Below are 27,549 nucleotides of genomic sequence, written 5' to 3'. Positions count from 1 at the left end.
TGCTCTGTGTTAGGTCCTTAACAAACACCAGTCAACTGGGTCCTCACAACAACCCTGTGAAGTTCCATCATCCCACTCTGCAGATGCTAAGACTGAGGTCCAGTACTGCGCCTAAATTCACATACCTCCAAGCTGCCTGGCACAGGTTCTACCCAGGTTGGCTTCAGCGGCTCTCATGCCTTCCTTCTTTCCACTACACACCTGCTGCTCTTTTTTTTTTGGTGGGGGGTGGGGGGGATAGCCTGCATGCCAGGCACTGGCTATGAGCTTGACATACACCTGGCCAGTTTGTCTCCAGTATGGTTGCTCTTAATCCCTGCACTTGGGCTGCAGCTGAGTCTACAGGTGATTATCAAGTGGCATGCTGAGGACCAGGGACCCAGGCAAACCACACATCCAGGAACCAAGTTTCCTGCTTCTCTGTTATTCTTGCTTGATGCCTAAGGCCCAACAGGATGCCGAGCTCATGGCATGTTCTCCATGAGCACTCGGTGGACAAACCTAGGAAACTGACTGAATCTGCGGAAGCCCATGCATCCCGCTGCAGGTGGGCAAGAGAGGATCAGAGCAAATCAGTCTGCCTTCTCCAAGAACCTCCACCCTTGGAAACCCGACTTGTGGGTGAGTGGTGACCACCAAGAGGACTTAGGCTTGACAAGCACCACCTCAGGGTGGCCCCAACATACCCTACAGGACACAGAGCAGGATGACAGGCACATCAGAAAGTCTGGTCTTTAACCGGCCCCAGATTCACATCCCAGTGACTGGACGCTGCCTTGGTTCGTTCTATTCATTTGATGTCATTTCTGTCTACTGCATTTAATTGTGTTCAATCACACAAGTTTACAGTTTTTTTTAATAACACACCAATTTTTCTTTTACTCCATGTGTAGCTGCATGTCATGTGCAGAATGTTGCTTCAGGCAATGGTTGCTTTTATTGTTGGACATTTAGAGTAAAATGCAATAAAATGTCATGGAATTCCCCTCAATTTGCTATTATAACAAGGTCAATTGTGATTTTGTTTCTTCCTGGTAGAAACTGGGTTCATATATGAGACAGAAAAAATATTTCCTCAAGTTAGAGGTTTCCAAATGATGTCACAGATGAAAGTTTCTCCCTTTATTTCTTCCTCCCTGTCCTCTCCCTCACAACCAAACTCCCTTTCCTCCTACTCCACAACCTAAACCAACTCAACTTCATCATCCTGGTCTTCCACGCTCTGCATTTAACCCTCAGCCCAACTCTCCTCCAAAGCGGGGACAGGGGGTCTTGCCTTCCAGGGAACCATCTCCTGCAATATGACCTCCACTAAGAGCTGCTCTGTCCATTATGGTAGCCATGAGCTACGTGTAGCTATTTACATTAAATTTAATTAAAATTACCTAAAATTAAAAACTCAGTTCCTTAATCACACAAGCCACATTTCAAATGCTCAACAGCCCCATATGGTTGGTGGTCACTGCACTGGACTGTGAAGATTAAAGAATATCTCCATCATCACATAAAGTTCTATTGGATAATACTGACCTGGAGACACAAGGGCTAGTCTGGTCCTTCCTCTTGACTAATGGTGAGTCAGAGGAAACTCTAAGGCCAGTGGCTATGTGTGATTTTGCCTGTCCAGCATCCTTTCCCCTTCTTCTGATTTTCCTTCTTCCCCGCCACCCCATAATTTATATAAATTGGATGAGGCTAACATCTCTCTCTCTCCTTCCCAGATCAAGGGGTGGGCCCTTTGATCAGCCCTGTCCAGTCTGTGAATTCCATCCCAGAGGCCACAGTTGGGCTTCTACTGGAACGTGAGGAAGAAGACTCTCTCCATTGAGATTACTGAGAGGTCAGGGAGCCAGGCTGGTCCTGCCAGCAGCCACTGCACAGGAAGAGATCATCTGAATAAAGGTAACAGCCAAGAAGAACAGAGCCCACAATGGAAGGGGGTGAGATACAGTCAAGACAGCATGGCTTGAGCCCCTAGATCCAGCCATGCTTAGTTTTCTCAGGTAAGCGAGTCAATAAATTTGCCTCTTTGCCTGACCAGATTTAGCTGTATTCAGGCCACTCAATCCAAAGGACCTTGATGACCAAGCCCATCACAATAACCCTGGCTGAGACAATACCTCCCCAAAGACCCCCTTGCATTACAATGATCCTTCTCATCTCATCTATGCCCCTCTCCTCCCCTTCTTAATCACTGTCATTGCATTGCCTGGTTTGCACATTGTCTGAGTGCCCGTGCCAGACAAAGACAGGCACTTCCTACACAGCACACTCGTGGGGCACATGGATGGAACAGCCATGGCTTTTGCTCCCCATGGCCTGGAGTAATTTGCTGAAGATGAACTCTAATTGTGTGCACTCCAAGGGTAGTGTCTGAAAGGGAATGAAGGGGCCTGGCTGACTGCCCTGCAGCCTTCTTATCAATACAGATTTCTTTTCCTATTCTCAGGTCTGGCGACTTACTGTAAGATCAAAAATGTTTATATTTAATGCAATCATATTATACTTGTATGTTAGCAACTGGTATATAGACCCCATGGACTTCGCAAGAATCAAACTGAACTGGGATTCAACAGACCGAGTCCTAGTTCTGGCTAGTCCATTTACCGGCTATGACACCCCGAGGCAAGTAGCTTTGGCTCTCAGGCCTCAATTTTGCTCCCTATGAAATGGGGATGGGAAAGCTTCTGTGTATTGGGTAGAAAAGTGAGAGCATCAGTGCCTTAGAAGCAGCAAGCAGGAGCCAGATGTCTTGAATTCCAACTCCCACTCTGCCACTCACCCCCTCTATAAGCCTTAGTAAAGATACTGCCTTCATCTATGCCTTCTTTTCCCTCTTAATGCAAGAGCTATCAAGCTGACCTCTCACTATTATTACAGGAAAAATCATCTGAAAGAACTGCAATGACAGAAACATGTGAGACTACTTTAATTTCATATTTGTTAAAAGAAATATTTGAAAAAAAATCCTGCAAAACTTTACACCTTAAACACCTATGTCAACTTCCTGGTTTACAACTTTACAGTCTAATCCACCTTGAAAAATGACTTATTTCACCCTTTAAGGGCCAGGTTTTATTAAATGGAGAGACACATGGTTGATTTTACCAACACCAAGGCCTCAGTGTCTTTCAGAGCAAGCTACCAAAGAACAGGAGGTTCAGAATTAGCCAAGCCAGGAAAAGAGTCCTCAACAACTGTGTGCCAGAAGGTGGCCAGTTTCCATTATTTTTCTAAATTAAAATAAACCATTTATTGGGAATGGTGACGGTTCCATTTTATTATTAAACTTCAATAAAGGAGGAGGCGGCTGGCTTTTTATCTTTGCTTTAGGCACTCATGCAGCATATGCTGCTGCTCAGGAGAAGGCCTCGCTTCCAAAGCAATTAGTGCAGCTTAAAGCCTGGGGAGATGAACCAGCACGAGCGCCACGGCTGCCTATGCCCGATGCCAGCAGGCACGGCGAGGCTGCTTATCTCTGTGAAACAGTCACAACATCCAGGCCAGTGGAGGGTCCTGGAGAAACAACCCTCTCCCTCCACCAGCATTTGATTTAGTTGAATCAATACTGATAACTCTCTCTGTGATAACAGCAATCATGTTTTTCCCTATGTAATTATAATGGAATGTTTGAGCCCTCCCAATTAAAAGCAGGGGATTAATATATAAAGTGGCCATCGGGAGACAACACAATTCCCCATCCACAGAGTCACTGAGAGCCAGTGGTCCTGGCTGGGGTTACTTGGGGGAAAGGCTAACAACCACCTATCAGTGATGCCCATCCAGGTCACTTGAGTTCAGCAGACCCAAATTTTGTGCCCATTACATCTGGACAAGGGTTGCTGCAGCCATGGGAAGGCTTGCAGAAATTGCCTCACCCAATTCCTCCAATGGCAGCCAGCACTGGCCAGATGATAACTGTGTGCTGGGCACTGGGTATTTTTCATCCATAACCTCACTTGATCCTCCTAAACACCCCTAAAAGGTACTATTAGGTTCCTATTTTACACATAGGCAAATGGAGGCTTAGAATGGTGAAATACTTGCCCAGGATGGCAGAGCAAGTAAGAGGAAGGTGGGTTTCAAAGTGCAGAGCCCCATATCTAAACCCATATGCAATCAGCCCCTTCCAATACACAGGGTGCAGCTCTCGACATCCCTGACAAGATGCAGCATACAGAGCCCTAGGGATGTCACGCAGGGCTGGTTTCATGGGTACATGACATATGCAGCCACAGAGCGCCCCATGCTCAAAGGGCCCATGCTTGGTTTAATGCTACGCTGTCACTATCTTGAAATTCTTAATAATTTTACTGTTGAATCTATGTTTTTTGATGAGATCCAATGGAACAAGATTGTGCATGTGAGCGAAGGAGATATGGGAAGTGTGCAGGTCCCCGTTTCTTGCTGCCTGGGTCACACCTAGCATCTGTCAGTGCCCAGGGAGTGCAGAATTCTGATAGATAGCTAGAGAGCAGGTGTTCATCAAACATGCTTGGCTTTGTTAGGTTACTTTGTATTGTGGCCACCAGGTGACAAACTAAAATTAAGGAGCTAGAGGTATGAGTGCTCTGTGGAAGCTCTCCAATCTTCAGCTCTATGGGTAACAGACACGGTGCCACTCGCCTTCTCCTAAAATAGGGATACTGCTCATGTCAATATAAAATCAGACTGAATAGAGGAGCAGTGTCCCAGTGATCATGTCTGTCTCATTCTGACGCCAAACTCCTCATGGAAATTTCCAAAAAAGCCTTCACACATTGCAATGGTCCCATCGCCAACAAGCTCCAAACCCAAACTGCAGTAGGTTGTTTGTCAGAGGCCCAGAGGATTTCCATTCCTGCCTTCCGACCTGACTGATACTAGGCCACGAGATGATTTCACATAAATATGGACTCTTCATCATGATGTAATTCCTCCTGACAACAAACCCTCCTTCACCCCCAACCCTGGGATAATTCTCCCATGCTCCAGTGGAGTTTGAGAAAGCCCCTGGCTTAATTTTACACCATCTTTTGGGCACATATGTCACGGACCTAGGGCATGAGTACTTAAGCTGAGGCTGATGTATATAAAGCACCCAATAAATGCTGTGGTCATCAGTATTACCTTCTCTTCTGTCTTGGGTACACTCTTTCTTTTCTGCTAGGTCTCAAACCACCCCCTGGACCACCTATTTTCCAGAAACCCTTTTCTCTAACTCTTTAGGGACATATTGTGATTTTTCTTGCCTGGGGAAAGCTACCCTTTGTTTCTTATCTTCTCACTACGTGTGCTCCCCCTCTACATGCTGCAGAGAGAAGCACTTGTACACATCTTGTGACACCACTACCACAAAGTGAATTAGACTGTCATTAGATTCCAGTGGGGAAGGCAGACTGTGTTTCTCAAACGTGAAAACACAATAGCCCAATAAAGCTGGTTTTAAATAGGCAGGTCCAGATGTTTGCAATTTGGGGGAGAAAGTACAGACCTGATAGAACTGTGTCTGAGTCAGTCCCCATTTCTCCTTATCGGTGTATATTACAAATTGAAGTGTCTGGAGGTAGCAGCTGTTTAATACTAGCGCCAAATTAGAGACAAGATGGATCTCCTAGATGTGAACAATGAGTATTAATTCATATCAGGTAGTCAGTTGAGCTACAACCTCATTTCAATGGCAGAAGCACTAACTATCCTATGTAAGATGATGATGATGAGCACAGAATTGGATATTCTCTGCAATCTGGAAATACCTGAAGTGGAACTGGTGCCTCCACAGAAGCTTTGCACAGCAGGGCAAGGTGGGGTCCAGGAGGACTCCCTGCCTTATCAGTTCATCATCCTCCTTGTGAGGCCTCTGAGGGAGCCAATTCTGAGAACCTTCCAGAGACTGAGGAAAGCCACAGTCCAAATGCTACTTGGACAGAAGCACTTGCTTTGTGTCTTGCCTGGCAAGATGCTGTTGTGTGTGTGTAAACAGGCAGGCCCTCACTCTTCACATCTTTCTGACATTTCTGAAGGTCCAAGTTCATAAACTTTATAAAAAACCTTGATTTGATTCAAGTTTGCTTCTTGGAGGAAGGAGGCTTTCATCAACTGTAGTATATGAGACCAGACAGAAGTCACAGCTTTAGTTCATTCCAAACACAATGACAAGCCCTGAAAACTTCAGCTATGAAGAGATGTATATTTATAGTTGGCATCTCCATGAGAGAAAGGACTTCATTTGTCTTGCTCACATTATGGCCCCAACACCCTTATGGTGCCTAGCTAGCCCAAGGCAGACACTCGAATACTTGTTGAATCAATGGACAAACTAAAATATATAAAAAGCCTTATATGAATGCAAAAGTTAAATATGATTGGACCCAAGTTCAATTCTATGAATTTCTTATAGGGAATTAATCAAGAAAATATGCAAATATTTATACACAGATGCTTATTACAGCATTATTTATAGGAGCAAAAAAAAGGAAAGCAAACTATATTTTCAACAATAAGGAGGTTGAAATGCTCTGTAGCCATCTAAAATATTGTAAAGAGTATTTCAGGGACTAGAAGGGTTATCACAACTTGCTATTAATTTTAAAAGACATTTAAAGAAGTTACAATCTACCTTTTTTTAAAGCACATATACCTGATATAATGGCCTTCAGGATAAACACAATGGTATTATAGTGAGTTCTTTTTGGTAAGATTACATGTGACTTTTAAAATTTTCTTCCTTTTGCCTATCAACATTCTTTATTATTTTGTATAATAAGAAATGTTAAAAATGAAAGCATCATTACACAGACAAAGCCTCAATGCTGTAGATGAGCCCCCTCTTCCTAGCATGTCCACATTTGTGGAAGAATTCCAAATTTTGGAATCAGCCTTGAAGCCACCTTTCAATTTGCAGAAATACCAGGTTGCTCCATACGACAGACAGACATGCTATCAAGTGCCCATTGCATGCTTCACTCTTGACCTGGAGCAGTAGGGACAGTGGAAGAGATGGTCCCTGCCTTCAAGGGAACCAGAAAAACCCACACAATGACACCTCAGAGGGGCAGGCCCTTGAAAGAAAGGAAGAGAGTGGATAGATGAGGCAGAGAGAGCCTGGCAGATAGGAGGAATTCTTGGAAAATAAAAGAACTAAAAACAGTTGGGTGAAATAAGCAGTCTTGGAGCCTTGTTTAGGAGGAGGCCAGGGACAGCATCTCTTCCTCTTCAGTGGAGCCACCTACGTACATTCTCCAGGCTGGGCGGATGGCAGGGCCAGTGCTGTCTCCTAGCCCAGCTCCCTAATTGATTCTGCCTGTGCTACAAATGCAACCGACTCGCTAATTAAGGCAGAGCTGATTGAAGCTTGTCCTCATCTGTGCTTATTTCTTCTTTCCACACGTTTGTTGATAGTGACACCGAACAGAGGGGGACCACCCACAAAAACCTTCAACTTCAGACAATGGAAATGTCTAAACAACAGCAGGCACTGCACTGCTTCAACTCCAGCTTGAAATCTCAGATTATGGGGCTGGTGTCTTTTAAAAGATCCCAATGGAAGCTCCTTCTGGGGTGGTAGTAAAGAAGAGATATACCTCTAGTGGTCGGATAAACTTTCACACAAGTGAAGTAGAAACAAATTTAACACTGGTTCAAAAAAAAAAAGACAGAACCCTAAAACTGAGTCTACCTACCTCAAAATTTTGTACAGTAGTTCAGAACTCTTTTCTTCTTATTATTATGTAGATGCTCTTTTGAAGCCATCTTATAAACAGGTAAAAAAAGAGGAAATATTTCTCAGAGCTGATAAATGAGACCAATTCCAGGGTTGGCTTCACACAGGAACCCATGTTTAGAAGGGCCCAGGTTTAATGATCTGCGGCCACCACCCTGCAATTCTTAATTTTTGGACAAGCGGCCGCTCATTTTCATTTTGCACTAGGCCCTGCAAATTATTTAGCCAGTCCTGATGTCAGCTTGGCTTGGGGCAGACATAGGGACAGGAACTTGGCATTGTATTAGAAGACTGTCTCCATTCACAGACTTTTGTCTCTACATAAATGTCTACTCATGTTCATCAATGCCTGGTTTTATTTCCCAGTGTCCTAAAAGGCTAAAACACAGCATTTTATCCTTAACTGGGAACTGTACACGGAGTCCTTCACAGCTATTAGATTGATAAGCCAGCTATTAAAATTAGCTGGTGTCAAATATCAGGAAAAATGAAGAGTTTTAGAAGGCATCTCCTAACCATGAAAATATTTAATATTTTAACTCCAAAAATAACTCATACATTTAAATCAGGCTCCCAAGGCTTGGAATGGAAACAGTAATGAGAGATCAGAAGGTACATGCTATATACACTACCAAACATAAGGTAGATAGCTAGTGGGAAGCAGCTGCATGGCACAGGGAGATCAGCTCGGTGCTTTGTGACCGCCTGGAGGGGTGGGATAGGGAGGGTGGGAGGGAGGGAGATGCAGGAGGGAAGGGATATGGGAACATATGTATATATATAACAGATTCATTTTGTTGTAAAGCAGAAACTAACACACCATTGTAAAGCAATTATACTCCAATAAAGATGTTAAAAAAAAAAAAGGTACATGATCATGAAGCTTCCACATCCAAAAAAATCCAAGGAGAATCGCTAATTTCTGTGGGGTGACTGGAGCAAAAGTTTTGGGGTGTACTAGATCCCAATGATGTCTAATAGTAGGTTCACGGACGGACCACAACAGAAGTACCCGGAAACTTGTTAAAAAACATTCTGGGGCTCCAGGCTGACAGATTCTAATCTAGTAGATCTCCAGTGGGCTTAGCAATCTACACATTGTTTAACATTGTTCTTGGGATTCTTAGGCCCAGCTGCCAAGTTTTAATCATTCGCCACCTGATGACCAGAATGGGAATTTAGAAATTATTTAAGTCAAAATGCTTTTAGCCAAATGTGACCAGTCTCATCCAACATGATATGTCCATGATGAAAATGTGAGTGACTGGTCTTGGTCAGCTACTCTGGATCACACAAATCCAAGTGTAAGACATTGGGTACACGATCTGGGAATCATCAAAAAATATAGATAGATAGATAAACATTTGATTATCAACAAAAATGAGTGAAGAAACCTCTGGGCAAGGAGGTCCAGTGCAGCATCCTGGGAGCAGAATGAAAGGGAGGGCTCCAGACATTGGGTCAGAGCTGCACTCAGTGAATTGCCCCTTCTAAGACCTGCAGCTTCCATGCACGGCTCATTAGATGTACACATGATGAAGCCATGGCGTGGGAGGCTCATACAGCTGGCAAGGAAGGAAAGCCAAAAACAAGTACAGCAGGAGGCTCCATTCGTGAGGCAGCTCCCCAGTGCCTCACAGCATACCCCATTATCTTGAGTACTCGGCAGTCTGTAGTTCCCCAAACCAAACCAGTCCTTAAGGAAAAGCCAGGCATGCAACTTTCTAACTACCCTAGTGGAATGATCATGAGATATCAGTTTCAACCAAGGCACACTAATTCGTGCTAGATGCTCCCCTCCAAGACCCAGCTAGCTACTAAATGAGGTCAATCCAGCTCAACCCAGCAAGAGTTTGAGGCAAACACCCTAGAAAGTTACTAGACATAAAGCAAATCTTTTAAGTATTACAGATAGAAGAACATCTTCTCTCTCTAAAGATAAGAAGAGGCAGCTACACAAGCGAAAATACCTTCTGCTTTGTGCACTGAACGCGTTTAATGGAGAGGAGACTGATCTTCAATTAGCAACAGGGCACAAACAACGTGTAAAGGGAGCAAGGCTGCAGGAGCTTCCTTCTGTTAGCTTTTGGGTCTTCTACCCAAGTGTGCCATTGTACCTCACTCCCCCAGGGAGGGGACAGGCTGCATCAGACACTGCTTGAGAATGCAGAACTGGCAAGGTTCAGGTCAGACAACAGCTCCTTCCTGAGAAATGCCTCCTGCGCCAACCCCTGGTCCTTAAGTGTTTCGCGCAACTAACTGGCCGCAAACTCGAGGGTTGCGCACACTCTGTGCCAGCTGGCTTACACCACCAGGGCCTTGGCAGGCAGAGCACAGGGTCTGGGCCTGGCATCTGGATGATCCTCCCCAGGCTCAGTGATGCAGCTGAGGCAGAGACCCTGGCAGCTCCCTACTCTCCCCAGGCTCTGCCCCCTGTGGCCAGTGTGCTAATTAATCCTCGGATGGTCTGGCATCCAGGCCCAGACCTAAGGAATGAGCACAGAGTGAAGTCACGCGGCATTAAAACCTTCAGGGGGTTTCTCATAGCTCATTTTAACCAGGTTTGGCAAAAGTAACAGGTTTAATCCCTCAGAAATAATTGAAGTTAGAGGGCAGACCTAAGGGCTGCTTTCCCACACTGCTGCGGTAATCTGCATATGAAAGTCCATTGTTCTGATGACTAGGTTGTTTTTGGGTTTTTTTCTTATTAATTAGTTACTTTATTTGCTTTTAGGATCCTGTACAGTTAATTTATACATTTAATAGTCATTAATTGAATCAGCTGTACAACCTATTGGGAGCATACAGGCTAATGTGTTACACCTGAGGTCGCCTCCCAATTAACAGGGACTGGCCATAACACCTAAGAGAAATGCTGAACTATCAGACCATTTTTTAACCTACAAAAATAGCAATTTAATAAGGCTGCTCCTAATAGTCTTTTATTCTGATCAAGTCGCCCTAGATTCATTTCATCCAACATAAAATATGAGATTGCAGGGTGTGACTTCCTCTCCCAGAGTTAGTGATGATTCAATGAAAGGAGAGAGAAGACGAGGCTTTGGAAAGTAAGGAGTCGCAACCGAGGTGTGAGGGAGGCATGACTGGGTTCCCATTACCCTGACATTCACAGTGTTCTAGAAGGTTACAGCAGAATAGCTAAGGTGGCTGCACCTGCCACTCAACAAGGCAGGATTTTACAATGTGCTGCAGGACCTCTTGCCATTTCTACTTTCTTTTCTATCTTCCCATCAGTGACACCTGCCATAAAAATAACTTGGGTTTTAGTGTAAGACAGGGGTTTCTTGGACATTAGATGCTGGCCAAAAACCTCGACTATAGTCACGGACAGTATTATTTTTATAAGTGCCTGAAGTGGTCTCTAGGGTAGCCCAGACGCTCTGGGTCGGTCACATTTTACTCACAGATTGTTATATTTACTGACGGCCCAGGACATGTGTGCATCCAAGTGCTGAACTGTTTCTGTGCCACACTGCCAGGTACAATTCCCATGATTGTTAACTAAATATTTGTGAAATCATGGACAGCACATTCTAGCTTAATGGTTTGAGTGTTTCCATTAAAAATGTCAAAAGGTGGATAGCTTGGTGGTATATATGCACATGAGAACTTCATGCAGAAGGGCTGGTCTCTCTAGGAGAAATGCTCTGGGAAGTGTCTTGTTCTGAGAACTGCAGTTTAGCCTTCATATACTCTATCTTTCTACATGTTAACATTTGGGGCAGAAAAACTTCTTAAGAAATCATTAATTATTATTATTACTTAAGTGAATAAACAATTACTCAAATTTGTTAAGATGCTGGCCCTGCAAAACGCCCTAATGCCATTCTCCCGTTAAACTTTCCCAGAGTCCTATGTGATAGTACAGGAAGGAAGGGGACAGTGGATGCTCACCTGTGGATGGGAAGGAAAAGGCAGCTTACAGAGGTGAGGTGATACACACACTGCTCCACAGCTGGTCACCTTGGCCAGACTCACAGCCATGTTAATTTGGTTCTTAACCGTTAGGCATTTCCACCTCTAATATTAATTACTCTTCTCTCTCCAAAATAGAGACTATTGATCTGAAATTAAATTCACCCCAATAACTCAAAATTGTCATGCTGAACAGTAACTCTGGTGGATACAGATATATTGCTGTAACTTTTATCAAAATCCTTGATGTTGCTTATGTCCTCCCAGCTATTTTATCTAAACCGATTTTGGTCTTTCCCCCGGCCCAAAATCAGACTATCAGCTCCCATTTTTCAACTGTCAGTTTGCCTACCTCTAGCTTTCTCTTTTACTCTCAAGACCTAAGACTTCATGTTAAACTATAGCAGGATGAGAAAATGAACATTCCTTTCTCCATTCATTCACCTATTTAGTCAGTAATATCTGAGAACTTTTGATGGACAAGGTCTCCTTCTAAGAGAGGCAGCAGTGATAAAACACAGAGTATGAGTGTCCACAGAGAGATCTTTCAGGTTGTGGGTGAGAGACAGACAAAAGAACAAGTAAATAAAAAGAAAGGAACATCTGTCACCAGGGCTCACATGAGTCAGAGCAGGGTAGCATGGAGCAGGGGTCAGGGAAGGTGACCTCTGGGCTGAGATCTAACCAAAAAGGAAAGCTTCTACTTCTTTCAGGAGAAGGAGTTGGTGCTGAGGCCCTTAGGAGGTGGGAGTGGCCATGGCGTAGAGCGGATGACACAGAAACGAGCTCCATGCCCAGAGTGGATGAAGAAAGAGCGTATAGTGGTTGGCAGGCACTGCACTCACTGAAAAGAAGGTTAGGTTTCATTCTAGGAATAGGAAACCTTGGGAGGGCTCTGATCAGGAGACTGACTTGATCCGATGTGCTCCTTCCTTCCTCCATTCAGTGCTCTTTATGCACAGCCCAGCCCTATGCTGGATGCAGTAGAAACAGTGGTGAATACAGAACCATCCAGGAGACCCTGGCTAGTGGGAAGGGCAGAGAGAAACCAGATCCAGGAGACCCTGGCTAGTGGGAAGGGCAGAGAGAAACCAGATCGCCACGTGGCATCATGGGGAAACCACAGAGGGCACTGTTATTGTATCTGAGATCAGAGGATGAAAAAGTTAATTGGGCAAAAGAGATGTGGGAGAATAGGAAGGAACAAAGTTGTATGTTCCAAACAGGGAAAACAGAACACCTGTAAGGTTTCAAGAGGGTGCACGATGACTTCTAGGCTATAGGAATTTTAATATGGCTGGAATAGGAAAGAAAGAGGGAAGTAAGGAGGGAGAGAGAGAAAGGTGATGGAGGGCAGGGGTGGGGGGAAATGTCATAATAGCAAAAGAGGAGAATGGATAGGCAAACAGGAGGCATATGATAGAAGCCTTAATAAGGAGGTGCCCAATAATTCAATATTCCAAGATAAGTTCTAGAGATCTGCTGTACAACGTCATGCTTTTAGTTCACCTAACTATAGACCATTGTCACTCTTTTGTGGTAATATACATAAACCCAACTTATTCTTGTTTAGAGCTCATTGTGTTATTTTGGATCTAGAAAAATTTATTTACATTTAAGTTATTCCAAATTTTTCTCTGTATTTTTAAATGTACTGTGACATTTTTTAAAGCAATGCAATTCTTACTACCTTTTATTAATTTTGAATTGAATAAAAATGGGTTAGTGTTTGTTCTCTCTGCAATTTTGTCTCCCTTGGTGTTTGGGCAGGCAACATTCACGAATGTGCAGAGGGCTACTTTCTGCTTACAGTTCATAACATACCCCTCACTCCCATAACACTGGCAAATCTGTACAATGTATATCCATCTGTACACTGGATGCCCATAAAGCCATGGGAAGGGGGAAGTTTTAGAATCCAGGATGACTCTTTTGACAAAGTTCAGGCTGGAAGAAACAATACTGGGGAAAATCCAGCAACTCTGATGTGCATTTTTGTTAATTCACTGAAGTTCAGTGTCTCCTGATCCCGTGGGAAAAGATCAAAACTGTGGAGGAAGATGACAGTGACATGGGTTTCTAAGATTGGTTGATTTTGCAGCAAATACAAATGAATCTTGAACAGAGCTATGAAATTCAGTGGATTTCAGAACATCTTCATTATAAAACCAGAGAAAAGCCATATCACTAATCTTCCTCCCTCCCCCAAGAGAGACCACAGGAGGTTCATTTTAAGGTCTGATGAACGGTTCAGGAGGTCTGAAGTAGATTAGGACAAGAGTTTACTCATTTGAATTCTATATTTAAACTCCAGGCTCAACGAATTTGTCATGGTTTCTCTTTCTTTAAAGAAAGAATATTTCCGTTATTTGGTACATAAAGCAGCAAAGCAAAATTCTCTCCAGACAGTAAACAATACTTTGAAAGACAAAAACAAAAACTTAATAGAATCTCAAGATCACTTGTTCAGGGATGATGTGTCACGGGCCATGTCAAGCAAAATCACAGGAAATCTGTGAAACAGGACTATTTAGTCTGTCCAAGGCCAGTGTTTTTGCCCTAACATTTTCTTTTATTTCAAGACATCAAGATTCTCTCATTCCTCTTTCAAGTTTTTAAGATGAATTTTATCAAACTGTTTTAATTAAAATTCTCCAGTTTTGATTTTTCAGGAGGTCACCTAAATATTGGGAAACCAGAGTTAACTGTCATTGGACTGAAGGTACACGACATAATAATCCCAGATGTCACCTTCTAGAAGCCCTTTCATACCCTTTCATTAACTGCAAGTAGCATTACAGTGGCCACCAGGGAAATCGTCATAAGATGAAAAAGTAAGAAAGACATGATATTTGGCTGTCATGAGAACTTGTCAGGATATATATGGATATTTTGAGTGAAGAATGAAACATCCCAAAGGATTTGGCACATTTTAGTCAGAATTATTTAACTCACAGGATGGAAGGTTGGCATCAACATGCATGCACACTGCCTGTTGTACACAGGTTTATACAGAAGGTCATAATCCCCATTCCTATTTCACAAAGAACATGAGAAAATGGCTTCAAAGCTGCCATTCAAGGGATTTGGACTGAACTAGACAGAGTAGTGAGGAATATCAACCCTGGAATCAGATAATTTCACTCACAATCGAGTTCAGGTTATCCTGATTATATTAAAATGTAATGGGGCTTCCCTGGTGGCGCAGTGGTTGAGACTCCGCCTGCCGATGCAGGGGACACGAGTTTGTGCCCCGGTCCGGGAAGATCCCACATGCCGCGGAGCGGCTGGGCCCGTGAGCCGTGGCCACTGAGCCTGCGCGTCTGTAGCCTGTGCTCCGCGACGGGCGAGGCCACAACAGTGAGAGGCCCGCGTACCGCAAAAAAAAAAAAAAAAAAGTAATGCATTTCATGCTTTCGTTTTCAGTGTTTTGTGGGTCTTCTACTGAAATGAAAAAAAAAATTTTTCAACCAGAATCCTCTCCCAGGTGGCTTATCTATTCATTCATTCATTCATTCATGCTTCTACTGAGCATCAACCCCATAGGTACTGACCTAGGTGCCCAGTCTTTTCCTTCTGGAAAACCAAGTAGGTCTGTCCAACACAGGCCTGCCTCCTTGCCACAGCTGTAGACACTGGGACCAGGCTGCTGGCTGGGCTGCTCCAGCCACTGGAAATGCAATTATGGATCCAGAATGTGCACCTGACCTTGCAGAATCAGAGTCCATAAGAAGACACATAGGGGAGGCACTGGAGGGAGTGGGGATGACTCCTGACACCATGTTCAAGGCCTTGGGTGCAGACTTTTCCACCCCAGGACTTTGCAGTTAGGTGAGGTGATGTAAATTATCATTTTGCTTTTTATGAATTTAATAGTCTGTGTCACATTCATGATGCGAGTCCTTAATGTATGTGGCCTAACATCTATTTGATGATACAAATGGAAATTCGTTGAAATTAGCCAAAAGAGCGCATCTTTGCTTAAAATATCCCAAGATTCCAATGAAAAACAAATGCTTTGTCTTCTGAGATTTGAGGTAAGAATACTGACATCCCTTGCCATTAGAAACTGAGCTACAATCAGCAACTTTTTTTAAGATAACTAAAGCAACCTAACACACATTGTTCAACTGCTTGCACTAATTTGATAAAGCCCCTTTTTAAGATCAACTTGTATACTTCATAATATTTTTATTAAACTCTTTATTTTGAGGTAAGTATAGATCCACATGCAATTCTCAGAAATAACACAGAGAAATGCCTTATACCTTTTACCTAGTATTCTTCCACTGACATGATGCAAAACTACAGGATATAGTGATATATATATATATACTATCTACATAGTATATAGTGATATAATATCACAATCAGGGTATTGACATTGATAAAGTCAAGATACATAACAATCCCATCACAACAAGGTTCCCTCATGCTGCCCTTTTATAACCACTGACCTCTCCCCACTCCCAACCCAAACCCCTGGCAACCACTAATTTGTTCTCCACTTCCATAATTTTGTAATTTCAAGAATGTTATAAGAATGGAATCATGCAGTATGTATTATTTTGGGATTGGCTTTTTCCACTCAGGATAATTCCCCAAATATTCTAAGATTTGTCCAAGTTATTGTGGGTACAAATAGTTCTTTTGTTTTTAATTGCTAAGTAGTATTTCATGGTATGGATATATCATAGCTTGTTAACTATTCACCTACTGAAGGATATCTGGGTTGTTTCCAGTTTTTAGCTTCTACAAATAAAGCTGCTAACAGGTTTTTGTGTGAACACAAGTTTTCATCTATCTGAGATAAATGCCCAAGAGCGCAACTGCTGGGTCACATCGTAATTGCATGTTTAGTTTTATAAGAAACAACCAAATGCTTCCCAAAGTGGTTGTATCATTTTATGTTCCTTTCAGCAGTGTATGGTATGAGTGATCCAGTTTTTCCACATCCTAGCCAGCATTTGGTGTTTTTTATTTTTTATTCATTTATTTTATTCTAGCCATTCCAATAGGTGTGTAGTGATACCTCATTGGGGTTTCAATTTCCCTAGCTAATGATGTTGAATATCTTTTCATGAACTCACTTGTCACCTGTATATCCTCTTCAACAAAATGTCTCTTCATGTCTTTTGCCCATTTTCTAATTATGCTTGGACTCTTGAGTTGGCATTATTTATGTATTCTTTATATACTTGTGCTCTATCTATACGTAGTTTATATATAGTTAGTATATTCATATAGATTGCTAGTTCCAAACTATCTTGGGAAAAGATATTTGCAAACCACACATTTTTGCATCCTTTCAGCAGGGTCTTTCACATAGAAAAGGGTTTTTTTCTAATTTCAATGAGATCCATTTTATCAAATTTTCCTTTTATGGATTGAGCTTTTGGTGTCAAGCCTAAGAACTCTTTGTCTAGCCCTAGATTTTCTGAAGATTTTCTCTTTTTTTTTTTCAAAGGGTGTCATAGCTGTACATTTTACATTTAAGTTTTTGATCCATTTGAGTTAAATTTTGTTTAAGTTTCAGTGTTTCAGCCAAGGTTAATTTTTTGTTTATTTGTTTGTTTCCTCTTCCTTATGGATGTTCAACTGCTTTGGCACTATTTGTTGAAAAGGATATCGTCCTCCGTTGAATTGTCTTTGCACTCTTATAAAAAATCAGTTGAGCATATCTGTGTGGGTATATTTCCGTGTTCTTTCTTCTATTCCATTGATCTATACGTCTACTCCTCCATCAATACCACACTGTCTTAATTACTGTAACTATGTAATAGGCCTTAACATTGGGTAAATTGATTCCTCCTACTTCCTTCTTTTTCAAGATTGTTTAATATTCTAGGCCATGTGCCTTTCTATGTAAACTTTAGAATACTCTTGTCTATGTCTATAAAAACCTTGCTGTAATTGACAGGAATTGCATTAAATCACAAGACATTTATTGATTAAGTTCGCCATCTTATATGGGCCCAGGTTGTAGCATCCCAAAGCAATTACAATAGTAACATCAAAGATGACTGATCACAGATCACCATAACAAATACAGTAATAATGGAAAAGTGTGAAATATTGTGAGAATTACCAAAATGTGACACAGAGGCATGAAGTGAGCACATGCTGTTGAGGAAATGGTGGCAATAGACTTTCTTGGCTCAGGGTTGCTACAAACCTTCAGTTTGTGAAAAACGCAATATTATTGCAAAGTGCAATAAACTGAAGCAAAATAAAATGAGGTATGCCTGTAACTAATTTCTGCTCTTTATTATTTCCTTCCTTCTGTTTGCTTTGGGTTTATTTTGCTCTCATTTTTCTAGTTTCTTTTGGTAGGAAGTTAGATTATTAATTTGAGGCTTTCCTCTTTAATATAAGAATTCAGTGCTATAAATTTCCCTCTGGATGCTGTAATAGCTTTGTCCCACATAATCTGATACACTGTATTTTCATTCACTTTTATATTTTTAAAATTTCCTCTAAGACTTCCTCTTTGACCCATGAATTATTTAGTAGTATATTGTTTAATTTTGAAATGTTTAGAGATTCTTCTGATGTCTTTATATTAATGATTTCTAATTTGATTCCATTATAATTATAAAAAATACTCTATCATTTTAACTCTTTCAAAGTTGTTGAGGTTTGTGTTATGACCCAGGATCTGTTTTATCTTGGGTAATGTTCCATGGGTACTTGAAAAGAATGTATATTCTGCTGTTGTTGGGTAAAGCCTTCTATGAATGGTATCTGTATCTTATTGGTTGATGGTGTTGTTCAGTTCCTCCATATCCCTGCTGATTTTCATCTTAATAGTCTGGCAACTCATGACTGTGAAGTGTACAAGTCCCCAACTATAACTGTAAGTTCTTCTATTTCTACTCTCAACTTTTAATTTTTGCTTCATGTGTTTTGAAGATCTGTAGTTTGGTCCAAACATATTTAGAATTGTTATTTCTTCCTGGTGGATTGACCCTTTTATCATTATGTACTGTCCCTCTTTGTCTCTAGTATCTTTCTTTGCTCTGAAGATGAATTTACCTCATATTAATATAGTCACTTCTATTTTTTAATGTTTGCATAGTATATCTTTTCCCATCCTTTTACTTTCAACATACCTATGTCATTGTATTAGAAGCAAATTTCTTGTTGTAAGCATATGGTTGGGTCATTTTTAAAAAATCTACTTGGCCAATCTCTATCTTTCAATTGGTGTGCCTAGACCACTTATATTTAAGATAATTAGTGATATGTTAGGGATTAAGTCTGCCACTTTATGTCGTTTTCCTGTTCATTTCCTCTGTTTCTCATTTCTATTTCTCTTTTCTTACATTTCTGTGAGTTACTTTTTAAGTATTCCTCTTTTTATTGTTTTCTTAATGGTTGCTCTAGGTACTATAATATAAACATGTAATTTATCACAGTCTATTGGTATTAGCATTTATCACTTACAGTGAAATGTAGAAATCCTACTTCTAATTAGGTCCCTCTACCTTCCATACTTTCAAATATAATTGTCTTAAGAATTTCCTCAGCAAACACTGGGCACCATCAGATGATGCTATAATTTTTGTTTCAACTATCATATACGATTTAAGAATCTCCTGACGTGTGGAGAAAAGCGGACCCTCTTACACTGCTGGTGGGACTGTAAACTGGTGCAGCCACTATGTAAAATAGTATGGAGGTTCCTCAAAAAACTAAAAATAGAGTTCCCATATGATCCGGCAGTCCCACTCCTGGACATATACCCAGACAAAACTATAATTTGAAAATATACATGCACCCCTATGTTCATAGCAGCACTGTTTACAATAGCCAAGACATGGAAACAACCTAAATGTCCACTGACAGACGAATGGATAAAGAAGATGTGGTATACCTCTTGCACTGTCGGTGGGAATGTAAACTGATACAACCACTATGGAGAACAGTATGGAGGTTCCTTAAAAAAACTAAAAATAGAATTACCATATGACCCAGCAATCCCACTACTGGCCATATACCCAGAGAGGACCATAATTCAAAAAAACACATGCACCCCAATGTTCATTGCAGCACTATTTACAATAGCCAGGTCATGGAAGCAACCTAAATGCCCATCGACAGACAAATGGATAAAGAAGATGTGGTACATATATACAATGGACTATTACTCAACCATAAAAAGGAATGAAATTGGGTCACTTGCAGAGACGTGGATAGACCTAGAGTCTGTCATACAGAGTGAACTAAGTCAGAAAGAGAAAAACAAATATCGTATATTAACACCTATATGTGGAATCTAGAAAAATGGTAGAGATGAACTGGTTTGCAAGGCAGAAATAGAGACACAGATGTAGAGAACAAACATATGGATACCAAGCGGGGAAAGCAGGGGGTGGTGGTGGTGGGATGAATTGGGAGATTGGGATTGACATATATACACTAATATGTATAAAATAGATACTAATAAGAATCTGCTGTATAAAAAAAAAGCATAAAATAAAATTCAAAAAAAACGAAGATGTGGTATATATGTGGTACACACACACAGTGGAATATTACTCAGCCATTAAAAAGAATAATAGTATTTGCAGCAACATGGATGGACCTAGAGATTATCATAATAAGTGAAGTAAGTCAGAAAGAGAAAGACAAATAGCATATGATACCACTTTTACATGAAATCTAAAATACGACACAAATGAACTTATCTATGAAACAAAAACAGGCTCACAGACATAGAGAACACACTTGTGGTTACCAAAGGGGGAGGTATGGGAGAGGGAAGGATGGGGAATTTGGGATTAGTAGATGCAAACTATGATACATAGGATGGATAAACAGCAAGGTCCTACTGTATAGCACAAGGAACTATAATTTAATATCCTGTGATAAACCATAGTGGAAAAGAGTATGAAAAAGAAAAAGAATATGAAAAAGAATACATTGATATGTATAAATGAGTCGCTTTGCAGTACAGCAGAAATTAACACAACGTTGTAAATCAGCTATACTTCAATAAAATTTTTTAAAAATCTTCTGAGAATTAAGATACTACATCATACTTACTTCTATATTTAACCATTTCTATATTCTTTCCTTTTTTAAAAAAAATTTATTTGGCTGCACCGGGTCTTAGTTGCAGCACACGGGATATTCGTTGCCACATGCGGGCTCTTAGTTGCGGCATGCACCTGCTGTATCTAGTTCCCTGACCAGGGATGGAACCCGGGCCCCCAGTACTGAGAGGGTGGAGTCTTAACCGCTGGACCACCAGGGAAGTCCCTATATTCCTTCCTTTCTGAAGTTTCAAGCCTTTTTCTGTTATTTCCCTTCTGTTTGGAGAAAGTCTCTAACCATTCTTTAAGGGTAGGTTTGCTGGCAACAAATTCTCAGAGTTTTCCTTCTAAGCATGTCTTTATTTCTCCTTCATTCATGAAGAGTATTTTCACTGAATATAGAATCCTAGGTTGACAGTTCATTTCTTTCAGTACTTGAAAAATGCTACGCCACTTCCTTCTGGTCTCCATTGTTTCATATGAGAAATCTGCTGTTATTCAAATTGGTATTTTAAATAATGTGTCATTTCTCTGTGGTGGATATCACTTTTGTTTTCCTTGTGTAATTATATTTAATTATAATGTCTTCCCATGGATTTACTTGGATTTATCCTATTTGGAATTTACTCAGCCTCTTGAACATGCATGTTTATGCCTTTCACTAATTTGGGGAGGTTTTCAGCCAATATATCTTCAAATATCTATCCAGTCCCACACTCTCATCTCCTGAGACTTTTATGACATGAATGCTAGCCCTTTTGCTGTCCCACACGTCCCTGAGACTCTATTCATTTTGTTCCAATCTATTTTCTCTCTGTTGCTCAGCCTGGATGACTTCTATTGATCTGCCTTGAAGTTTACTAATTCTATCTGCTGTCATCGCCACTCTACAACTGAGCTGATCCAGTGAGTTTTTTATTTTGGTGACTGTATTTTTCAGTTCTATAATTTCCACTTGGCTCTTTTTTATAACTTCTATTTCTTTACCGAGATTTTATATTTTTTCATTTATTGGAAAAATAAATGAAAAAGAGAATTCCTAATTGCTTTTGAAACAATTTAATTTTTAAAAAAATATTTTTTAAATTTAATTTTAATTTCAACATCTGATTCCTGTCAATATTGGCATCTATTGATTGCCTTTTTCATTTATATTGTGACTTTTCTTGTTCTTGGGATGACAAGGAATTTTCAATTGCATTTTGGGCATTTTTGATTGTATACAGTGAGACTCTGGGTCCTATTTAATCGGTTTTCTTGGCAGTAAATCTCTCTGTTGAGGTGTGGCACAAGGGCCAAGTGGTTGTGGGTGGGGTGGAAGATCAACTTCCTGTTTATCCCTGCTGAAACTGTGGACAGCTGGTCTATTGGTTGCTCCACTGGTGTTTGGCTAGAATAGGAAAGGTACTGTCACAAAAGGATTTTATTGTTAGGCCATTCTTTTCCTGGTCCTTTGACTAAAGGAAACAGGCTTTTCTTAGAAGTTTGTTTTTCTGTTTGTTTGTTTTTGTCTATGCCTGTTGTTGGCCCAGGTGGGAAGCTTCTGGAGTGCTCTATTTGGGAACAGATTCTATTATAGAACAGATATTGATTCTATGGGAATTAATAAAAAATCCAGGGAAGGGGCTTCCCTGGTGGTGCAGTGGTTGAGAGTACGCCTGCCGATGCAGGAGACGCGGGTTCGTGCCCCGGTCCAGGAAGATCCCACATGCCGCAGAGCGGCTGGGCCCGTGAGCCATAGCCGCTGAGCCTGCGCATCCGGAGCCTGTGCTCCGCAACAGGAGAGGCCATAACAGTGAGAGGCCCGCGTACTGCAAAAAAAAAAAAAAAAAAAAAAAACCCCAGGGAACTCACCTCCATGTCTTTAAGTCTAGGCAGTTCCCCTTCTTTCTACCTTGCAGGTCTTCCTATACTTGTTTGTGGGGTAACGTCCAGGACATTTCAGTTGTAAGGGGAGGGATCTGATTAAAATATGGCTACTCCATACTGGCAAAATAAAAAGTCTGGATTGGTTTTAATAAAAACGACTTCAATCTTCAACATTCATAAGTTCAAAGGAGATTTTAAATAAATTCTTAGCTCACTTTCTCTAACAATTTTTTCATTCATTAGACTTCATATCTCCAAATATCACACTGCCCTTGTTCATCGGGGAAGCCACCTGAAGGAAGAATCTTTTCTATTTAATGTTGTAAGCACCATCACTGGACACCTATTTAAGGCTCTGGGAGATATTGCAATGCTACAAAATTGGGAATGGGGTGAACTCCAGAGCCAGGCAATGGCCAAACAAACAGAAAGTCCCTAGCGAAATCTGGCTGTAAGTTTGTTATTTTTTTCCTACCTTGGCCAAAAAAATTACCATGAACAAACATTCCCTGGATACACTTGTTCTTTGAACTATAACATACTTGTTTCTCTCTCCTAAAAGCAAAGCTGATTATAGTGGTGCTTCCCCCTCAGATTAAGGTTTGGATATTAACTCTGTTATGATTTGTCCTTCTCACTCTGTGTTCCAGTTCTAGTGCATTTCTCCCAATCCTCTATTGTTCACTCCCTCAGAGGTACCCAAACTTCTGCCACCTGCATCTAGGATAGCACCAATGGGACTCCCTGCCCATTTGGGCCAGAGGTTCTTCCCAGCACATGCATAGTACATCACAGAGAGCTACCTTGGCCATTGTCCTCAGTCACCTCATGGGGATCTGCTCTCCAGAGGAGGAGCATTATTTTATTGTACTCACATGGCAGGTACAACAAAACAATGTGAGTAATGATAGCTATGAGTCCCAGGACGTGTGACATTGTTGCAGCCACAGCTACACAGCTACAGGGTCATTTGGCCCTGTAGGGTGATTGGTGGTGGCTGTGATGGTTGTACTGACAGATTTAAGGGTGGCCAAAGGAAAACAGAATTTTATAGAAATCCACTGTGCAAATTTTCCAAGAATGCTCCAACTGGAAAGGAAACTTGTATCCCATTTCCTAAGTTCCTCCATTAACATACCTTCCTTTTGCTCCAGGCAATATATATTTATGAAGCAGGCAATGCTCGCAGCATTAAGGATACAGCAGAGAGTGACATTATCCCTATCCTTATAAAGCTTACCTTCTAAACCAGGAGTCAAGTTACCCCAATATCTACCCCAACAGTTATTTAATTAATTTTATTATTAAGTGCAAGAAGAGATATAACAAGTGGGTTCAATTTTCTTTGAAATTCCAGCAAGAGCCATATTCTTTCAATGGTGTCAATATGGGTGAAAAGCACAACACAGGATTTGCTTAGACCAAAAGAAAATCAATTGTTTCAGAACTATCGAGCATCTGAACTCAATATAAGTATTTTACTTTCATGATTTTATTTGGGCCTCTTCATAAATGTTCTACACACTGGAGTTCCAAGGCCCTAAATGAAAGGGCAGTACATTTGGTGAGTTTAAATACTAGGACAGAATTACTGTAATTGATCACTGTGAGGGAGATGGGTGTGCCATGACCCCTGATGCACCTGCCCAGCAGCAGGCCCTACCTCCTTGTTTGTCCTGTCAGCTTGCACCAACGTTCCATTCAGGCAAGGTTCCACGTAGTGAAGCTCCTCATTATACTGCAAAGGGAAAAACAGCCAAGAGGAAACACTTAATTAAGCCTTTGAAGGGTACACAATAATTTAAGGATACACACACACACAAACAAAAAAGCAGCACGATCACAGGCTCAATTCATTTACACATAAGGTGACTTTCTCAATCAGTACCCCTACAAAAAAATTGTGCTTAAGTGCAAAGACACACTTTATTCATTTCTTGTTTGAGGGGGAAACTTGTACAGCACATATTGGTAGATGGCAGTGTTCAGGGTGTACACAGTTAACTGATAATCCTTCAGGGGTGACTCCAAATATAGGGGTGACTCCAAACATAGGGGCTCCCAGGGCATGGCTAACAGTGCATGGTCCAACTGAGATCTAAAGAGCATTCCACAGAATTTCCTGGCGGTCCAGTGGTTAGGACTCTGTGCTTCCACTGCAGGGGGCACAGGTTCGATCCCAGGTCAGGGAACTAAGATCCCACAAGCCGCATGGTGAGGCAAAATAAATAAGTAAATAAAGAGCACTCCAAACTTGGGCGGATAGGGCTCCAGCTCTGCCTTTGGTTTCATGGAGCTAAGGAACCTATGTGCAGGTCACATATGAGTGAGTACAGAATGTTGGAAAGGAGAGGCCTGGATATTCCCCTATAAGAGCCTTTGCAGGTGTTGGTCAGAGCACTGCACATGCCCAGTGACACCACTGTCCACACAGGCCAATGCCAGCCTTCCCGTCATTTTTGATTCCAGAATACCCAGATTATGAAAGCTTGTTTTTGTCCAAAGCTCACAGCTAGGAAGAGAAATTCTGAGTGGTCTTATTTAAATTTCTCTCATCAAGCATGGTTCTCTGCACTGTAGCTAGATTGGGACATTCCCAAACACAAATCTAATCATTCCCCCTCTTGTCAATGTCATTCAGAGCCCCCCACTGCTCTGCAGAGGAAACTTCCCAGGGCTTGGCAGGGCTCTAGCCACTCAGCCCTGTTGACCTTTCTAGCATCTTCACTCATTAGCCCTCCCCATAAACTCGGCAACAGCCTGCCCTAATTCCCTTTCTGTCCTCTGAGATGACCCATCTTTTCCTTCAGGCCTTCCACAACTGGGCCTTCTTCCTGAAGCCCTCCTTTGGCATCTCCAGCTGACACCTGTTCATCCTCTGGGCCACCTCACCCCTGACTCCTCTGGGAAGCTGCCTCTGTTGCAAGAGAGGCTCCGCTCCTATCCATTCCAAAATTTTAATTGCCTGGTGCCTGGATCCATCACAATGTGGGACCACATCAGTAGGGTCTATGTCTGGTTCCTCAGTGTATTCCCTGTGACAAGCACAGGGCTGGACCCAGAGTAGGTACTGGGGAACAATTTGTTCAATGAGAGTATCATGGCATTTCCACTTTAGGGACCAAAGGCCCAGCCCAGAGCTCCAGAGGGAAGGGACCAGAACCATCTCTCACAGGGCCAGCCTGCGAGCAAAGTCTGGCTAAGAAGTTTGGACTTTAAGCCTACAGGCAGTGAGAACCATAGGCTGTGGGCAGAGGAGTAGGTGAAAAAAAGAGATCAGCTTGGGGCAACTACTCTGGACACACTGCAGGGACAGACTGCAGAGGACCAGACTGGCAGCTGCTGCAACAGTGACTAAGATGTATCAGGTTTCACCTACCAAGATGCTTAATAGCAAGGAGGGGTAGTGATAACACTAATATTTGCAACTAACTGTTAGTGAGCATTTCCTTTATCTAGACACAGGCTAGACTTCATTCACAGGATACCTCAACCTCAGGTAGTAAGTACTTCCAATCACTCCCCCTTTACAGATGGGAAAACAGAGGCCGAGTAAGGATGATGAACTTGCCCAAAGTCACTGAGGAGTACATAGGGTGGAGTTCAGATTCAAACCCAAGCAGTTTGACCTTCCAACCACTGACCCCAGGACCTCAGAGCCCCCAATTTCTCCTCTCTGGCGCCTAAGCCTATGTTTCCTATCAATCTGACTTTTGCTCCCTCTTTAATCTTTGTTTTTAGTCACATAAAACCATCAGAAAAATTATAGCTCAGTGGACTTAGAGCTGAGATGAGGCATGGAGAAAAAATAGATTTATGCAATTCTGAAATCAGCTGTCAACAAATGGAGTGTCATCTCCGGATCCAGGAAGCAACTGCACAGGCTAACCTGAAGAAATGCTTCTCCAAAATTCTCAGTCCAGGGAATTCCTTGGCAGTCTAGTGGTTAGGACTCCGTACTTTCACTGCTGAGGGCCCAGCTTCAAACCCTGGTTGGGGAACTAAGATCCTGCAAGCCGCACGGTGCGGCCAAAATAAAATAAAATAAACAAAACTCTCAGGGCATATAAAACTGACACTGGAAGTTGCTGGGGGAAAAAAAACAAAAACAACCCAGCCATTTTTCCTCTCCTCCACCTCCCTCACTGACTGATTTGGTTCAGGGTGATAATATGCCCATTCCTAAAGCTTAATTCCTTTCATTCTTGAAGCATAATCAGTCTTAGGCAATCACAGCTATTTGGTCCCCCTCTGTTGGATACAGGCTTTCACAGCATGTCTTGCAGCTGGGGGTGGTCAAGTAATCCATTCCCAGCCAATGAAACATAAGGGGTAGTTTTCTGGGCAGTTTCAATGAAATTTTTTTTCTTGCCATTAAAGGAAAACTCTTCTACATCCACTGCCTTCCTTCCCTCTTGAGATGCTATTGTGGAGCTGCAGCAGTCATTTTGCAACCATGAGGTTGCAAAGGTTGACAAGGTTAAGAATGGAGAGCAAGGCTCAAGGAAGACAGAGCAGGAAGATAGAGCCAATGTGGGTCCTTGCTGACACTGTTGAGCCATTGTACCAAACTGCAGCTGCCCTCTTTGAGGCTTCCTCCATGAGATTATGAAACACCTATAGACTGAAGCAACTTTTATTCAATTGTTCTGTAACTTGCAGCCCAAAACTTTCCAACTCCATTTTCCAGGTAAATTTTAAAACTTTACCTACATTCTACCTGATACACATTCACAATGTTGATTCCTGGGGTTCTATACTCTGAGGTAGGAGTCAGGACACTTGGGTCCAGGTCCCGCCTCTGCCATACACTCAGTGTGTGGCCTTGGGTAAGTCACTAAACCTCTGTGATCCCAGATCTTATGCATAAGGTGCTAATTCATCTTCAGTTTACCCTCCCCGGGCCCCTGTGAGGATCCAATGATGCAAAATACCTGAAACTGCTTTGTTATGTAAAGGCCTGTATATGTGGGGGACCAGAGAGGGGCTTACAAGTAAAGAAGA

At 41.8% G+C, this 27,549-nt stretch overlaps 1 protein-coding gene across 2 annotated transcripts in view; it reads right to left on the bottom strand.

The window, feature by feature from the left end:
• The window catches only part of CACNA2D3 (calcium voltage-gated channel auxiliary subunit alpha2delta 3), a 788,131-nt gene that overhangs the window by 392,272 nt on the left and 368,310 nt on the right, over window positions 1-27,549 (bottom strand). For both annotated transcript variants that reach the window (XM_073811245.1, XM_073811246.1), the window contains exon 9: window positions 24,209-24,283. In XM_073811245.1, coding sequence (XP_073667346.1) covers window positions 24,209-24,283 — 75 coding nt within the window. The remainder of the gene's footprint in view (window positions 1-24,208; window positions 24,284-27,549) is intronic.

The sequence above is a fragment of the Tursiops truncatus genome, chromosome 10 (assembly GCF_011762595.2).
Source record: "Tursiops truncatus isolate mTurTru1 chromosome 10, mTurTru1.mat.Y, whole genome shotgun sequence".
In the NCBI taxonomy this organism is placed as follows: Eukaryota; Metazoa; Chordata; class Mammalia; order Artiodactyla; family Delphinidae; genus Tursiops; species Tursiops truncatus.
The sequence above is the reverse complement of the archived record's forward strand: the minus strand, read 5'-3'. Positions and strand labels throughout refer to the sequence as shown.